Below are 18,738 nucleotides of genomic sequence, written 5' to 3'. Positions count from 1 at the left end.
CATACATACACACAAAAATACATATGTGTGTGTGTGTGTGTATGTGTGTGTGTGTGTATGTGTGCGTATGACTTTGTGAGTTGATTCCCTCCTTCCACCATGTGGGGTTCCGGGATCAAATTCAGGCCATCAGTCTTGTAGCAGGTGCCTTCACCATATGAACTCTCTTGCCAGCCTTTGACTGGATCAAATACGTTCATATTTGGTTCATTTACTTATTTCTTCTGTTTTGAGGTGCTAGGGATTAAACCTAGGGTACATGAGAAACACTTGCTGTAGCACTGAGCTATACCACGAGTCTTTTATGCATGTTTCAAGTAATTCCTCTGTCTGGACAAATATATCAGGAACAAATAAGCTTGTTTTGTTTCTGTGATTGTCATCTGCTTTAAACTAGGATTAAACATGAAAGCTACTGGCCAGATTGTTTCTTTTCATAGTCCAAGTTGTGTGACTAAGATAAACAAAAAATCTTGCTTTAATAGAAATATGATTTTGTTTGTACACTCCCATCTAAGACATAATTATGCTTTCTCACCATTAATTTCTACATATGATAAAACAGACTAGTATATTTATATACATTACAGGTAGGATAATAAAGCATATTTTTATCTGGTTTTTATATCTAGTATGCAATAAAAATTTCTCCTAGAATGACAAATTATGCAGGGGATGCTGTACACTGCAATGAAGAGGAAGCTTAGCTTTACTGCAGTCTGAGCTGGTGTAACCTAACTAGCTAGAGGATATGCAATTCCTGATTGACAGCAGGACCAGCAGTGTGCAGATTTCGTTAGGGAGAACACCCAGCTCAGAAACAGTACTACATTCACCCCCGTTCTCCTAGTTTTCGGTCTACTAGATCTGTAAACAAACAGCACAACCAGTTCCTCTTTTGTCTTATTAAAGTGGTAGTGCAGGGCTGTTTCAGCCTGTCAGCCGGGCATACATGTGTGGACATTTGATATTCTCACTAAATTAGTCAATTTTAAGCTGTGTTCCGTGCTTATCTCTAGACCTTTGTGCGTTAAATCCTATCTGGAGCCGCTCTCTTTACACACAAGTGTTTCGCTTGTGTTTTCCTGCCTTCTGTGAGAAGCTTTATGTAGGTCAGGCTTGGCTTAAGCAGCTTTCCCAAACCTGCGTCAGCTTAAGCTGGAGGAATTTTAATAAGCCCTCCCCTGTAGGCGTGGGCCTAAATGGGGCTAGCCTAGTTAAGCCTGATCTTTCTGTTTGTGAAAAGAGCTGAGCAGAGCTGAAGGCTGCATGGTGGATTCAGAAGCTGCCTACTTAATTTCAAAAGAACAATGGTAGGGAAGGCTCGATCTTCCAATTTTACCCTATCTGAAAAGCTTGATCTGCTAAGCCTCGTGAAGCCTTACGTGAAAATTCTCGAAGAGCATACTAATAAAAATTCAGTAATAGTGGAGAAGAATAGATGTTGGGATGTCATAGCAGTTAACTATAATGCAATTGGAGTAGACCGCCCTCCTCGCACAGCGCAGGGCCTTCGCAGCCTTTACAAAAGGCTCAAAGAATATGCCAAACAGGAGCTGTTGCAGCAAAAGGAGGCCCAGTCAGATTTTAAGAGCAGTATTTCCGAGCCAACCAAGAAAGTTATGGAGATGATTCCCCAGATTTCCAGCTTCTGCCTGATAAGAGACAGGAACCACACACAAAGGTAAGCGTTATTTTATTTGTTGTTGGAAATGATGGCGCCTCCTAGCTCTTGGGCTCTGCTTAGCTGTGACAGAGATGTGCATGTTAGCATCCCACAAGGGGGGCATGAATAGCGTCTTTGTTTTGCTTTCTTAAAAAAAAAAAAGTAAAGCTATGAGGAATTTTTCTCTTGCGCTTGATTTAAACAGGTTTCACTGTCTTCGCCCTGTTTCATGGCCAGTTTCTAAAAGTAAAGGCCGGGAAATTAGTGGGATGAAGCTTGTGACATCACTGAATTAACTTTTTAAAGACTTCAGTAGCATATACAGAATAATGGTTTTATTATGACATTTTCATCCATATATATTATGTACTTTGATTATATCTCATAAACTTTTTAAGCCTTAAAATTAGATTATTTGCCTTTGAGATACATTATTTTTATTTAAGATTACATTTTGTTGAAATGGGTTTCTTGAATTGTTTTATATAAAATTTGTGTGAAGTTAGTAGTTTTGGAGCAGATGGAAATTTTGTTTTTTATGATTACTGTGTATGTTTCCTGAGTGTGCACTGAACTAACAAAACTAAAATCAAAGGATTGTGTATGTGAAGATTGTTTAGTTTTTCTAATATATTTGAAATAGATAAAAAGGAAACACTAAAGGAAGTTAATACCTAATTAAGAGATTCGGGTTGCATAATAAAGTGTAATTGATTAATGGTGTACTTTCACTTTGATATTGCTCTGTAGGTTACAAAACTCAGTTTTAGTAAGAACAACTTGGGTTAGGGCTTGGAAACAATTTTGGTTTAAGCTTGTTCTATATGATTGTTTGCCTCAGAATCTTAAAAGCTGTTACCTGTGACTAATTCAAATCTTATCTCTTGACATAGATAAAAATGGCAGCTCCGTTTTTCTACCAATCAGTTAGGTAATTTAAACAAACCGTAAACTCTTTGTTGAAGGCCTCTCACACAGAGAGCAGTGTGCTTTCCTGGGTAAACAGAGTTGCGATTACTTGTGGAGCCTGAAGTTAGGAAAACTTCAGCTGACCTGTCTGTTGCTTTGGTAACTTATTAGGAAATATTTCTGAGCTTTTTACTCTGTCCTGCTTATTTCTAATTGGTAGCATAAATTTTAAAAAGCCCCCCCCCCACTTGGGGATCAGTGAGTTAGCTCTTGGGGCCACCCACCGGTAGGAGTTTCCACCGCTGTGTCCACAGGAAAACTGAGGCTGCCCTGATTGTTTTTGGATTTTACTCTTTCAAAACCAGCTTGGAGAAAAATGGTTTTGTTAGAAAACTACACCTTTTGGGCACTAAATTTGGATTTTTATAATTTGAAATGGATACATAGACAATGTGCTGTTAGTTGTTTATTTAAAAAAATACAGTGAACACGGAATGTATTTTGATCATCGTAAACACAAACACACCCTCCTGAGTTTTTGACACACCGTCATTTCTCTGATGAGTTAGCTGACTGTATATTTCTTTATCTGTTGTTTAAGTTGAACTGCTTATTAGTTTTTTTAAAAAAGGAAGAATATAAAATAGGCCACTTATGTTACATTGATATTTTTCTGTTAGCTTATTCATTTAATATACTTATGTATTTAATGTGCTTATATGTATTTAGCTGAGATCATCACAAATCTTAATTATCCCAGAAGTTTGTAAATCTATAATTTTGATTTTATTTTTACACAAATATTACTATTAATTTGATTACATTCTCTAGTATGGAATTTTACTGCATGCTTTATGTCTTTTTTAAAAAATATTCTATTTTGTAACTTACTTTACAACTTAGAATGATTTTTAGATATTTTTATGTCTCTCTAAATAGCAGATTATAATTTATGTTTTATAATCTTTTGATCCTCTAAGTTAGATTTTCAGCTTTTAGAAATTTTTAGTTCTGTTTATTTCTTGAGACTTTCTCTAGTGTTTTGTTTTATTACTTATAATGTTCACCATTATGGAGTGAATAATCCAGTATAAGCATATCTTTAATGTATGTGGAAGTATAATGCCTATTTTTATATGCTACATACTACTTTGCAGTAGAAATTATGAAGATAATGTAAAACTTGTTTATAGTTTCAACCTTTTTTTATCTCATACTTTAGTCTAGATCAGTGGTTTTCAACCTGTGGGCTGTGACCTCTTCAGGGGTCATGTATCAGATGTCTACATTATGATTCATAACTGTGGCAAAACTACAATTATGAAGTAGCAATGAAATACTTTTATGTTTGGTCCCATAAATAGTCTCTGCCATCTTCCTTAAAGTCATTGGCTTTTATGATTTGTAGATAGTCCAGGAGAACAAAAGCAGGAGAAAACGTCAGGTGATTTTTTTTTACAGCTTAATTTAAGAACCTCAGCAATGGAGGGACAATTTAATGTCTCTTTGAGAACATTTAAATGGTTTTTCTGGGCTAGTGAGCTGGCTCAGTTGGTAAAAGTATTTGCTGCTAAGCCCTACAGCTTGCCTTTGATCCTAAGGAGGGGGAGAAGAGAGAACCTGACCTCCAAATACACACACACAAATAAATAAATGTAAGAAAAAAAAGGCTTCCTCCCTCCCTCCCTCCCTCCCTCCCTCCCTCCCTCCCTCCCTCCCTCCCTCCCTCCCTCCCTCCCTCCCTCCCTCCCTCCCTCCTTCCTTCCTTCCTTCCTCTGTTCTTAATTCTGGGAGTGGTTCTCTTTATAAGGTACCACACAAGCATGAGGCTCTGAATTCAGACCCCAGGACACCATTTGTAAAATGCTACAAATGGCAGTTCCCCAGCATTGAGAGGACTCAGACAGGTGGATGCCGGAGTTCAGTGGATGAGCTTCAGGTTCAGAGAGACTCTACCTCAAAAAAATAGTAGTGCTTGGGTCTCTGTGAGGACCCACACTCGTGTGTACACAACACACACAGACACACAGGCTCACACAGCCCACATACGCACTCACAAAGTAGCTTTTCTTTATTTTACTAACTTTGTGTAGCATTTGTAATTTCATTGTAAGAGCCTAATTTAAGAACAGAGGGCTAGGGATGAAGAGAGCATGCCCAGGACCTTGACTTGGTTATCAGCACCACGAACAGAACAGATGAAGGATGGAGGATACCTAAATGGATACATTATTAAAGGCATGGTCTTAGTCGTTTCTTCTGTTAAACACTTTTTGTATAGTTTTAAATCTTTTTTTTTTTTTTTTTTTTTTTTTTAGCAGTTGAAGAAAGGCTTTTATTGGGGGTGGGGAAGCACACACATGCAAGTAGTCACATAGAGAGAAAGGCAGAGCAGACTGGGGACTGGGAAGCAGAAGCCAGCTTCTTGGGGCTAGTTTGTTTGCTTAAGTCTTTGAAAGGACTTCCTTCCTTGGTGGATTTGAAGACACACAAGGCTGATTGGGGCAACTGTAAACACGTCCTGATCTGGCCTTGAATTTGTCAAGCTAGTTCATCAGCTGGGGTCCTCTCTGCAGGAGAAAAAGCCCACAAGGCCTGTGTTTTAAGCTTCCAGGTCTCTTTTTCAGATCCAGAGGGCGAGGAAGAAGCCAGTCATATTGGATGGAAGTTCAGCATCTTTGTTACCTAGGCTGGACCCTCTCACTGTTTCCGTCTCTGGTCCTTCCCTCACTTCCACTTCCAGTAGCTACTGTCCTGTGTTTGGTGGGAGTGGGGTGGAAGTGGGGGACAAGAAGAGGCGTTAGGGTCTGTTAATAACTCCGTTACCATTACTACACAGGGAGGAGGCAGCGGGTACAACAGCTTCACCTGACTGTTGAGTTCTAAAAAAAAAATCATGCTGAAGTTGTGACAGAGACATAGAAACTGTGTTACTAGAGAGAGCCAGTTAGGAGCACTGCTGCTTTCCCAGGGGTTAAAGTGCAGTTCCCAGTACCACATGACTGCTCACAACTGTAATTGTAAAACAGCCTAGGGGTCTTTCTTTTCTTTTTGGTTTTTGAGGGTGTGTGTGTTTGTGTGTAGCCCTGGCTGTCCTGGAACTTCCTCTGTAGACCAGACCGGCCTTGCACTTCCACCACTCACCCTCCTAGGGGTCTTGATTGGGCTCGTTTTCAATGCCCATTCAAGAACTGAAAGGCAAGGGGATTCTTGAGCTGTAACAGTTAGTAGACAGCAGTAGGAAAGCAGTGGGAGAAAGCCGTATTGGGGCTGAGGAAACACAGAAATGCCTTCTACAAACCTCGGACTTGGGAAAGTCTCCCCCCAAAAGAAAATCCCACGGGTCCATGTTGTTGTTGGTTTTGTTTCTGTTTTTGTTTTTTTTTTTTTGAGACAGGCTTTCTCTGTGTAGCCCTGGCTGTCCTAGAATCCACTCTGTAGACCAGGCTGGCCTGGAACAAAGATCCTGAGTGCTGGGATTAAGGTGTGCGCCACTAGGACCATCTCTTTTTCTTGACATAGAGTGTGGTGTGTAGCCTAGGCTGTCCTGGAACTTGAGATTGTCCTGTCTCAGCCGCTCAAGTGCTGGGGATATAGGTGTATGCCTTCACCCTTTATTCAAAGTAACTATACTTAATTTATAGTTAAGTGTATATTATTATGAAATATTAAGCGTATAAATATGAAATGTTTTATAAATATGTTTATTGTTTATACTGTTCTTTTTTTATATGTGCTATAGTGCAAGCTTGGATGAGGCTGCGCAGGCTGGTACCAGTTCACTACAGGTGATGGTGGATCACCATCCTGTTGCTATTACGGTAGAGGTGAAGCAAGAAGAAGACATTAAATCATCCCCTCCAGTGCTTCCAAATCCTCAACACAGTGATGCTTTAGAGCAAAGAGAAGAGCATGAATTAGTACATGTTATGGAAGAACCCTTGTCTCCATCACTTTCCTCTGTTGACATGAGAACGACATCATCTCCATCTTCTGTTCCTAGGAGAGGTGATCTTTTTCATTGTGAAAGTGGAGAACACATTAGGTCTCTGCTAAGATATGACCCTCAGGTCCTGCAAATGTTAAAAGAGGAACATCAGATAATCTTAGAAAATCAAAAGAATTTCGGATTGTATGTTCAGGAAAAGAGGGATGGATTGAGAAGAAGGCAGCAGCTGGAGGAGGAGCTGCTCAGAGCAAAGATTGAAGTGGAGAAACTGAAAGCCTCTCGCTTATGCCATAATCTGCCCGAATGTAGTAGTCTCTAAGAGTTTTCAGTTTGATAATTTTAATTTTGTCAGAATTAATTTGGGAATATCATGAAGCTGAGCACATGTCCTATAAAAATGTTGTTAATCTCTCTTAGAAAAAAAGCTTTTAACGTGGTTTTCTTTTCCTCCCTAGCCATACTTTTTTTTTTTACACAATTTTCTAAGTATTTAATTTTCTCTTTAGATACTAAAATTTACTGATTGGTTGACATGATAATCCAGTTCATTGTTCTCCCTAATTTTTCCTAAGGCATTTAGCTGTTGACTTTATGATCTTTTGTTTGAGTACTAGAGAAATAATACAGATAGAGTTGCATCTGGTGCATAAACCTGCGTCCACAGCACTGGAGAGGGAGAGGCAGGTAGAAGGTCAGCCTGTGCGTGTGAAATCCTGTGTCAAATAAAACAGGATGCTCACAATTGTGAAATGCATAAATTGTATTTCAAAGTACTGAATCTTCAACAGTTTTAGCTACAGCTTTGAAAGTTAGAATTAAAAAACACACAGAGAGAGAGAAAGAGAGAGAATGTGTATGTGTTGGTGTTGGAATAAGTACCTGATGGTAAGAACACACCTTTATCGCTGAGCTAGATCCCTAGTCCCTGATCTCACTCTGTAGCCCAGGTTATCCTGGAGTACACAAGCTTCTCTTGCCTCGGCCTTCTGAATACTGGGATTATAGTTGTGTGCTATTCTAATGGTAACAGAAAATGAGTATGCATGACATTGGTTTTGTCTTTATCTTTTGAAAGAGTGGTGTTAGCTTTAGAGACTGGAGATATTTGGAGAACACTTTGGTCAGAGGTAATGAAACTGAGGTCAGGAAGGACGCCATAATTTATTTCAGGTAGCACAGCTTTTCATGGCAGAGAAGTATTAGTACTCAGTCCTTTTTTTGGTTATTGTTGTTGTTGTTGTTGTTTTTTGAAGAAACAGGGAGTAATAGTGGTAGTAATTTTTCCTTATTCTATAGAAGTAAAACATCTCAGAATTTATTTAATTAATTAGGAGAATTTATTTAATTAGAATCACCTTTGGGTTGGGGATTGTAGTTCAAGGGTAGAGCACTTTCCTGTTGTGTTTGAGGCCCCGTCTCCAGGTGACCAAAAGAGAACTTACTGCTACACGTTGTTGGGTCATGAAGTCTGGGGAGTTGTGTCTCTACCCTGCCCTTTGTCCTGCGAAAAGAGATCGTGTCTTTTTATTGAAAATATTACATATTTGGCCATGTGATTAAAATTACCTTAATTCATTTTTCAGTGTTTTTCCAGAAACTGTTTCCTTTGTAGTAAAATTAGAATTAAACAGAATGAAAACTACTTAGAATGACAATAGCCAAGATCATGTTTACATAGCATTTAACTCGTAGATTTTTGTAAGTATGGTTTTTAAATATTGTTGTATATTCATAAAAATAAATGTTGTAGGAGCTGCGGGCTGTGTTCCTGCCACCCAGCTCCCAGCCACCTGGCTAGCTTGTGCCCCAAAATAACAACACACAAACTGTATTCTTTTAAACACTGCCTGGCCCATTTCTATTAATGTGTGTAGCACCTTGCGGTGCGCTTACCAGGAAGATTCTAGCCTACATCCATCTTGGGTCGGAGCTTCATCGCGTCTGCCCTGGGGAGCAGCTGCATTGGCATCTGAGCTCACTTCCTCTTCCTCCCAGCATTCTGTTCTGTTTACTCCACCCACCTATGTTCTAACCTTTGAGGGCCAAGCAGTTTCTTTATTAATTAACCAATGACCTTCCTCCATCAAATAAAATCTTGATTTTTATAAATCTTATATATTGAATTTATGTTAAATATTTAATGTGTGTCTTTTTTTCTGGGATTTTGATGAGGAAAGACTTTAAAAAGCCAGACTTTCGGATGGGACAGGTAGAGTTTCAGAAATAGTGGGGATAAAGGGTACTTGATGTCAGAGTGAGCTCTTGCAAAAACACTCACAGAATGGAATGGAGTGAATCAGTGTCCAAGCACAAATGCTGTCTAAGCCAGGCAGTTTTAAGTGAGGATAGGTAGGAGGTCTTGGCTTTTGGTAACTCCAACGACCTAGAACACTCTAGGTAGATCAAGCTGGCCTCAGTCTCACAGAGATCGTCCACCTCTGGGGTGCTGGATAAGGGGTGCCTGGTGGACATCTTTCTTGAATACATTGGGTAGCTTCTATTTGGTTCACTTGCAGGAATATGTCAGGAATCTGTATTTCTTGTGAAAATTTCTAGTATTTAAATGTTTGCAAGTCATTCAGAATGCTTTTAAAACAGTTTAGGCACACCAGCCCCCAGCTCTCAGGCTTCCGGTTGGTGGTCTTCCCAGTAAAAGGCCCAGATGAGGATTGTGGCCTATGATTCAGGGCTCTACTGGTGTAATCAAGACTTAGGGCGTCTGTGCACAGCACCACAAACACTGGAGTTAAGACAATAGTGTGAGTCCTGAAGTAGCCTTCTGTTGGTTCCTTAGAATTGTAAATCCATCCAGCGAATCAGAAACTAGGGTGGGATTCAGCCCTCTGGGAATAATGTCCTCTGGGGATTCTGATGCTAAAGGGTGAGCATTAACTTGGTGCTTAAATCATGACAGCTTCCCACTGGAGTGTAATATGGATAAAATGTCAGTTGTTACCAAAATTATGGATTCCATTAAATGCTGTTCTTAAGGAGTCGGATCTAACTGAAGTTGCAGGCGTTTTTGATTAGAGAGAACATGATTAAGGATGTGAGTTGAGAAGAACCTGTCAAATGTAGCCGTAGAAGTGATTTGTTTACCAGCTTCTCAGTGTTCAAGGTCATGTGTGTTCCCGGGCAGTTTGCCTTTTTAATCTGCGCTATTTCATTTGAAATGTGATGGATCTTCTAATTTGAGGTAATATAATTTTAGTAAATATGTCTATAGTAGAAACCTTTTTGAAATTATTAAAAGTAAGTTATATGAAGTATGATTCTCATTATTTCAGCATGCTGCCGCTCGGGTGTGGTAAACATCCAGTCTGAGTATTGACTTTGTACAGCAAACCCATTTACAAGTGTCTTTGTGGAAAACAAATTCTGTGAAATGTTTCTAGAAAGTAATTCAGTGTTTAAAGAAAGTACATCTTTTTTGATGGTTTAGTTCTATAATCAGTGTGGAAATTTAAAAAATAGATGTCTTTGAAAATTCCTTTGTTGTACATAAAATAGTATTGTAATCACATTTTTCTCTGGCATTGTTCAAATTTGCTGTTTCCTGTGTCAAGTGACACAGTTTGTTAGCAGTTAAGGACTGTGAAGAGTAATAAACTTTTTTTTTGCATTTTAAATTCAGAATTCCATTCATCAGAGTAAACTTCTGCAGTTTTTTGTGAGTCAGTGTTGTTTTAATTGTAAGAGTTATAAAACATATAATCTTGCCCCATTCTCTAATTTCTTCCCCTATGCGACTGTGTTTTCAAAGTGAGGTCTAAGCGTGGTCGATGAGAATTCCCAAGTGGAGCGAAGGATTAGTCATTTGACCGCAGAGCCCGTCTTGAGACTGTTTTCCTTTGATCCTGTAGAGTGTGGCATGGGGGTTTTGAGCTAAATCTCCCCACCTTTCTCTGTGTACTGAGACTTTGAACTCGAGGACACTTTGCTGAGGACAGGTTTCACTCAGCCGGTAGAGGAGGAACTTCGCTAGCAGTGAGGGAGCTGCCGGCCTCTTCCAGTTTGGGAAATGCTGGCAGTACTGAGGGGTTTGTTTGGTTCTTGTTTTAGGTGTGATTCTGTAGAGAGACTTTAAATGTGGGAAATGATTATTTCATTTGCTCTCCCTCGCTTTTATTTTTCCCCCTCTTCTAAGCAGGGTTTCTCTCTATTATTGTCTTGGCTATCCTGGAACTCACTGTTTAGGCCTCGAACTCTGCCTGCCTCTGTCTCCGAGTCCTGGGGCTGAAGGTGTGTGCCACCAAGCCTGGCTTTCATTTGATTTCTTAGTAATTTGAATAATGGGTAGCTTTTGCTCCCTCCCTAGCTTATCTGTATGAACATAAATAGATATATTATAAAATATTCTGAAGTGGATGTGGCATGTAATAGTATTCCGAGAAAAGCTTTTTCCCCCTTCTTATTTCGAGACAGGGTTTTTCTGTTTAGCCCTGGGTGTCACAGCACTCGCTCCGTAGACCAGGCTGGCCTCGAACTCACAGAGATCTGATTGCCTCTGGGGCTGGGACTTAAAGGCATGCGCCACCACCTCCCGGCTAAGCTTTTTTGTTTATAATTTCATGAAATATTAAAAATAAATCCCCTTTTGCATAGTGAGGCGACAACTTGTATAATTTGGTTTTTGAGTCGCCCTCTGGTTCATGTTTGCTCACATAAATGTTACAGCTTGTGCCTCCTGCTAGTGTGATGTCATCTAAGTGGACATTTAACTCTCAGAGTGCCGGGTACCAGTTTACTGCAGTGTACTCTTGGTGAGGGTGGCTAGTGAATGTTTTGTTACTACATGTTTTTAAGAATAAGGAAGTTATACTGATTTGTGTATTTTTTGGTGTCATAAATCAGATTGTAGTATAGTAGAGGTAAAAGTTTTTGATGACGCAAACTTAAAATTGTCTAGAAGACTGTAATAGATACCAAATATACTGTATCTAGATATCATGCTTAAAAAAAACCTTAAGGTCCACAAATTCTCAAAATAAAATATTTGACTGTAAATACTTAAGAAGTAAATGAAGTACATAGTCTATAAATACAGGAGTAACTTTGTAAGTTAGGCAATCTAATTAAAATGAACAGAATCGTTCTGAATTTTTGTATACATTTTTGAGATACTATCTCTGTTTTCTTTGTTTAAACATGTACTTTTATTGTGTTCTTTTAAATAATATATTAGGTACTTGTGTCCCCACCAGGATGATTAATGTATTTTTAGTCTTTCAAATTGATTAAGCTAGTAGGTATAATTTGAAATTATATTATTTTTTAATTGCTTTGTAAGTAATGAAAAATAAATGAGTAAATGCAAATAAAAATGTCACTCATCAGCTCAATTTGCTTATTTTAATATTTATTTTTTGCTTTTGAGACAGTTTGATGTAACAGATTGGCTTTGAACTCCCTGTTTACCTGTAGATGATCTTAAAATTTTTCCTGGCCGGGCGGTGGTGGCGCACGCCTTTAATCCCAGCACTTGGGAGGCAGAGGCAGGTGGATCTCTGTGAGTTCGAGACCAGCCTGGTCTACAAGAGCTAGTTCCAGGACAGGCTCCAAAACCACAGAGAAACCCTGTGTCGAAAAAAAAAGAAAAAAAAAATTTTTCCTATACCATCCAAGTGCTGGGGTTATAGGTGTGCCACCATGCTTCATTTAGGCAATGCATAGGATCAAACCCATGCTAGGCAGGCACTCTGTCAAATGAGCTAGGTACCAAACATGTCTGACTCCAAATAAAAACTAAAGCAAATGCATCATGAGAACTTTATTAGTAGGTCTTTCTGTTTTGGTTTACTTGTTAACAATTTCTAATTCCAAACATTTTATTAACCAACTATTCAGACATACCAAAACACTGAAAGAATTTTGTAGTAAATATTCATATGCCTACCTCCCATGAGGAGTTTACAGTCATTTATTTTGCTAGTACGCAGGAAGTCCTGGGTTCAGTCTCCAGCCTTGAGAAAAAACAAAGACTCAGAGTATCAGCACTTTGCAGTTCCCTCTCACTCTGTCCTTACCAGTTCCCTCACGCCCCACTCACCAGTGTTAACTGTTTAAAGTCCTACATAACCAAGTGTGCCGACTCATGCCCTAATTCCAGCAGCTGAGAACGTCACAACTTAGAGGTCAGCCTGACCTAGTCTGTGTCAAGACCCTGCTCAAACAAACACACCTGCATAACATTTGCCTGTTTTAAAATTTCATGTAAGTTCTAATTACTGCTTTAAAAAATAACCTATCTGTGCTGGCTCATTTTATGTTAACCTGACAAAGGCTAGAATAATTTTAGAGATGGGGCCCTTGACTGAGAAGATGCATTCATTGGATTGGGCTGCAGTCAAGCCTGTAGGGCATTTTCTTAATTAGTGATTGATGTAGAGGGCCCCGCCCATTGTGGGCACTGCCTTTCCTGGACCGGTGGTCCTAGGCTCTATGAGAAAGCAGACTGAGCAAGCAATGGAGAGCAAGCCAATAAGCAGCACCCCTCCATGGCCTCTGCATCAGCTCCTGCCTCCAGGTTCTTGCCCTGTTTGAGTTCTTATCCTAATTTCCTCCATTGATGAGCTATGATGTGGAAGTATAAATAAATCCTTTCCTCCCCAACTAGTTTTTGGTCATGGTGTTTCATCATAGCAGTAGTAACCTAATTATGAGACTGCCTTTATGTTTTTAGTATTCTCTTTTTCCCTCTCTCCTCTTATTAGTTGTTCATTGCATTTTTATTGTGGAGTAATATTCCATTGTATAGATCTTGAGTGGAAAGAAATATATGTTTATTTTACATATAATACTTGAACTTTGACATTCACTGTTTTTTATTAGGTGAATAAAGTTATAGGTAATTTTCAATTCTAAGCCATTTATATATTGTATATTTTAAGAAAATTATAGCCTTGTGGTGGTAGCGCACCCCTTTAATCCCAGTACTTGGAAGCAGAGGCAGGTGGATCTCTGAGTTTGAGGCCAGTCTGGTCTACAGACTGGGTTTCAGAACAGCTAGGGCTATGCAGAGAAACCAAAAGAAACTTATGGGCATAGGTGTTTTGCCTGCGCACACAAGCACGTGTGTGGTGTGTGTGTGTGTGTGTGTGTGTGTGTGTGTGTGTGTGTAGAAGCCCAAGGTTGATATTGGGTGTGTTCCTTCATAATTCTCTACTTATCTTCTGAAGCAGGGATCCACACTGCACCCAGAGTTTGCTATTTCAGATAATCTGGCTCACCTGCTTGCCTTGGGGAGTCTCCTGTTTCTGTCTCCTGAAGGCTGGTTGCAGGCTGGCGATGGGAGTCTTGACTCTGGTCTTCGGGCTGTGTGAGTGCTGTACCCACTGAGTGGTCGCCCAGCTGCCCCGCTTCCACTGTGTAGACTTACCAATGGGCACACAGGAGTTAAGAGCTTTGTCCAAAGCCACCCAGTTACTAAGTGACAGACTAGGTGTTCAGTCCCAGGCAGTGTGGGCCTGGCTCTGACTCCATAGCGTGTGTTCTTTAGAAAAGATCTACAAAAGAAGGGCATACTGCTGGGCTTTGGGTTTTAATATTAATTAAATTTCTGAGTTTCCCGAATTATCCTTTTTCAGAAATGGGAGCAGTGGACATAACAGTAATGCTTTTTAGATTCTGAGAATTTAGTCTTCTGTATTTCTTTCCAGCCTTTCTTTTTTTTTTTTTTTTGGAGACAAGGTCTAATTATATAAATCTAGGCCAACCCAGAACTCAGTATATAACCCAAGCTGGTTTTTAACTGTGCCGCTCCTTCCTCAGTCCCCCAGACCTCTACTGTCATGCCTAGCTGTTCCCAGTCATTTGGTGAGGTGCCCCTCTAACTCTGGGCGGTTGTGGACTGTTTAGAGGGTTCTGTTCTCCTGGGTAGCGTAGCAGAGAGCAGGACAGATTGGCACCTACACTGTGCTCTGGCTAACTATTGGGGACCATGTGAAAACAATCACGCCCTACTTAAACATTTTTATGTGTGTGGGTGTTTGCCCATGTTTGTCTGTGTGTCATGAGTGTGCCTGGTGCTGGTGGAGGCCAGAAGAGGGCGTCAGGTCCCCTGGACCTAGAATTACAGATAGTTGTGAACCCCCAGTGTGGGTGTTAGGACTCAAGGTGGGGTCCTCCAGAAGAGCAGGGAGTGTTCAGAAACTGATCAAAACATCCTTTTTGTTATATACTCTGATAATCAAATACAATAAAAATAATCAACACATGACCAGGTTTTTTTCTTTCTTTTTTTTTTTTTTTCAAAATCCTCACTGTGTGATTGTGTAGTATAGACTGGCCTGGGACTCGCTATGTGGCATATGCTGTCCTAGAACTTGAAAATCCTCTGGTCTGACTCTTGAGTGGTGGGTGAGGTTGCAGAGTGGACCATTGTGTCCAACCAATAAACTCTTACTTAAAACCCAGTCAGTTTTCTAACTAAAAATTGGTAGATCGATGCAATGTTGATAAAGTTTAGGTATGCAAACTTTGTTAGCAAAATTAGAAATGATGGATATAGCTAGACCATGAGTTTGTCGTCAGCCTGGGCTACATCGTAAGGACTGTCTCGAAAAAGTAAAGGGATAAAACAGTGGTTCTCAACCTGTGGGTTGCAACCCCTTTGGAGTTGAATGACCCTTTCACGGGTCACCCAAGACCATCGGAAAACACAGGCACTTACATTACGATTCATGACAGTAACAAGATTATAGTTAGGAAGTAGCAATGAAAATAATTTTATGTTTGGAGGTCACCACAGCATGAGGAACTGGGTTAAAGGGTTGCAGCATTAGATTGAGAACCACTGGTTTAGAAAAATAAAATACCAAAAAGTGACTGATCAAATCTTGTTTATAAACTTTATTTTGAAAAAATTGATCTGAAGATAACAAGCCTTTAATATGAAAATAAAAATGAACAACAATGGAAATGAATTCAGTCATTTTCTAAAGTTACTTCTTCAATGGAAAGTAGTTTTTAGGTGCTTGAAATCATGAAGTGAAAACAAAGAGTAAGTGTCAGTTTGGGCGATACGTTAATACATGAAGTTAAAGCAGATCTGCCTTCTCAGGTCTCTTTAGTGATAAAGGTGGACATTCAGGTTTTAGGTAATTTATTGTTCCAATAATGTCGAGGTAATAGGGCAACTGGATCTCACCTGGCAGCTGGGACATGCGCATAGAAGAGCAAACGGAAGTTAGTCTGTGGTAGGCATGTGACAGCAGGACGGCTCTGTGAGGAAGGGGCTTCGCTTGCCACCCGGGGACACAAGGCTGCTGATGACAGTGCACCTGCACTCGGAGGCCGAGAGGGATGCTGGTGCTCCCTCCTCCCTTTTGAGTCCACTTTGGGACCCCATGGAATGCCCCAGCTACACTCAGGGGAGCATTCCTGCTCAGTCAAAGCCTCTGGAAACAGGTGTGCTCAGAGGTGTGTTTCTGTGGTGACTGGAAGTCCAGTCAGGTCGATGATGAAGATTAGCCACCACACAGAAAAGCCCTAAAACGCCCTGCCACAGGGACTTAGTGCTTTCTTAGGGACGACGGAAGGCTTATCCAGTCATTTACATTAAAAATAGATATTGGTAGAAACATGGAGTTTAGTTTCGAAGAATAGAGAAGGAATTCTTGGTTTGGTGGTGCATGTCATCCAAGCGCTCTGGAAACAGGCAGGAGGACCATGAGCTCCAGGCCAGCCTGTTATACAGGCTCCTCCTGTCCACGGGGGGTGGGGGAGGAAAAGCTGTTGGTACCGAGGCATTGAAACCACAGGAGGATTAGCTAATTTAAGGTGTGCAGTGAGAGACGAATGCCCTCAATTCAGCTCTTAAGAGCTCTCTATAAAGGTGAAATGAAAGGCAAAAGGAAACACTGACAAAGGCGTGTGGGGCACTCGGTGAAGGAAGTAAGGGACCTCAGAGGGTGTTACAAAATGGAAGGGTGCTTCAAAGAGGAAGCGATAGATGCTCTGTTTATTGACAGGTTATAAAATCAGTATCAGAATGGCTTTGGGGGCAGTCGGCCTGGAGTAGTCACTGAAATCTGGAGCTGTGGCAGTAACTGGAGAGTTGGAACACTTGAAAACAATCTGCTTTTCTCTGCAACAACCTTTCCTGTGGTTTACTTATTTCGCTGAGAGCTTTTTATAACCTTAAAACATATATTTGAGATTTATGACTACCAAAATCAAGTTTAATGTTAATGAAACTGTTCCCACCGGTGAAGGTGCCAATGTTCACGGATATGAATGTTCACGGACGTATGCTGGGTGCTTCACCCTGGTCAGAGTGAACTGGCTCACCCATCTTCTGTTCTCACAGAATATTGACAGTGAACTATCGTCACCCGGGACGACCGTTACAGACCTTCTCAGTGGGGGAAAGTGGTCCTGAAAGTGTACAAGCTGTGTGACCCCCTCTGATGTGCTCAGACAAAACCATTCCCAGAGAACGGGTTGGAACTTGTGTGCTACCATTCCAATGGGCCTTTTCAGTTTTCTATGACACGTTGGTTGTAACCGCCCTGCTATATATAATGTGGCACGTCATTCTTAGTCCTTTTCATTTGCCTTTTGGAAGGTCTTACTGTCTAGCCCAGACTAACCAGGAGCTTACTCTTCTGCTTGAGCCTCCTGAGTGCTGGGTTTGCAGGCACGCCTGAGTCTATGAACGGGTCCACCTTTATAGTGTAGTGTGCTCCAGATTGTGAGTTTATGAGTGTGTCCTCCTTTATAGTGTAGTGTGCTCCAGATTGTGAGTCTATGGGTGTGTCCTTCCTTTGTAGTGTAGGGTGCTCCAGATGGGCCTCCTAAGGTTAGGGTCATACACCTATTCTTGTGTGATCTCTCCTTTTCTTTCCTTTTTCTGAGCTACTGTGAATAGAATTGCAAACACTTTGTTCTTTTGTCAGACCTGGCAGTGTAGACCCTGCTGTGTGGAGGCTGAGGCAGGACGAGCACAGCTGAAGGCCTTCCTGGGCTATGAAGTGAGTTCATGGCCAGCCTCTGCGTTTAGTTGAGAAGAGGCCTGGGAGGAGCTCAGGGGCAGACTGCTGGACTTGCTGGGCTGGGCTCTGTCCCCAGCACTGGCACCATCATTTTCTGTTTTTCTTCAGCATGTAAGAACAAATTTTCCCCGAGTCCTCTGTTCTGTGATCCTGCAGAATTATTGGCTCTATCATCCGTTTTTTTTTTTTTTAGAGTGGCTGGGGATTGCTAGGAGCAGTCAGAGCCTGTGCAGAGAAGTGCTTTACTTTTTCCTTTCTGAGGTCTCCGTTGTCTAGTCCAGTGGACAGTCAGGACAGTGCTCATCCTTGCCTTGTTCCTCGTATCAGCACTTCCCCTGGATCTTCCTCTTAAGTGGTTCATTTTACAACATAAAGCACCCTGCCTCATGTGTTCCCGTGTATTCGTATGTATAAGTTGTTTTGTTCCGATGGCTTCCTTGGGTGATGTGTGATGAAGCATATGCTCACCTGGCTCTAGATTTAAGGGCCTAGGATCAGTCCCTAATGCCATAAAAACCCAAAGTGACTTCATGTTCACTTCAGCATTTCCCACAATAACCAAGACATGGCTCCGAGGGTGGTGGCGTGTGCACGGAGTCCCCGCCCCCACACTTGAGAGGTAGAGGCAGAAGTGTTTGAGGCCAGCCTGGGTCACACGGAACCTTCCTTCACTCCTTCCTCCAATACTCCCACTTCATCCCTACAAAGATGGAATCAATGCATGTGTCCATCAGCAGATGGACGTAAAAGATGTGTTGTCCCACAATAGAACAGCCTTTGAAAGCAGGGAATCCTGTCATCTGTGGTCACATGGGTGAACAGGGAGAGCATTGTGCACGTGAAGTAGGCAGCTGCTGTGTAGTTTCACTTGTGTGTGGTACCTACAAATGTTGAGATAGGGGATGGCGTGGGAGATGGGAGAGATGTCAGTCAAGACACATGTTTAAGTTGTACAACATAATGTGTATAAGTTTTGTCAATTAAGAATAAATGAAGATGCCAGGCGGTGGCACATGTCTTTAATCCTAGCACTGAGAGGCAGAGGCAGGCAGGAGGCCAGCCTGGTCTACAGAGTGAATTCCAGAACAGCCAGGGCTACACAGAGAAACCCTGTCCTGAATAACCAAAATGAATAAATGAATGAATGAAGATAGGAAGGAAGGAATGAAGAAAAAATTTAACTTTTTAATTTTCAGAGAACTCTGCAAGTTTATCTTTTC

At 41.0% G+C, this 18,738-nt stretch overlaps 2 protein-coding genes across 2 annotated transcripts in view; both read left to right on the top strand.

Annotated features, from left to right (window-relative positions):
* Positions 1–18,738, top strand: part of Rad54b (RAD54 homolog B) — a 71,612-nt gene that overhangs the window by 21,616 nt on the left and 31,258 nt on the right. The gene's annotated exons all lie outside the window — the stretch shown is intronic.
* Fsbp (fibrinogen silencer binding protein) lies at positions 1,249–6,987 on the top strand. Its single transcript, XM_057790786.1, has 2 exons — positions 1,249–1,684; positions 6,318–6,987. Exons 1-2 carry the CDS (start codon positions 1,311–1,313, stop codon positions 6,841–6,843), a joined length of 900 nt encoding a protein of 299 aa, XP_057646769.1. The 5' UTR covers positions 1,249–1,310; the 3' UTR covers positions 6,844–6,987.

Source organism: Chionomys nivalis, chromosome 16 (assembly GCF_950005125.1).
Source record: "Chionomys nivalis chromosome 16, mChiNiv1.1, whole genome shotgun sequence".
Taxonomy (NCBI): Eukaryota; Metazoa; Chordata; class Mammalia; order Rodentia; family Cricetidae; genus Chionomys; species Chionomys nivalis.
The sequence above is the reverse complement of the archived record's forward strand: the minus strand, read 5'-3'. Positions and strand labels throughout refer to the sequence as shown.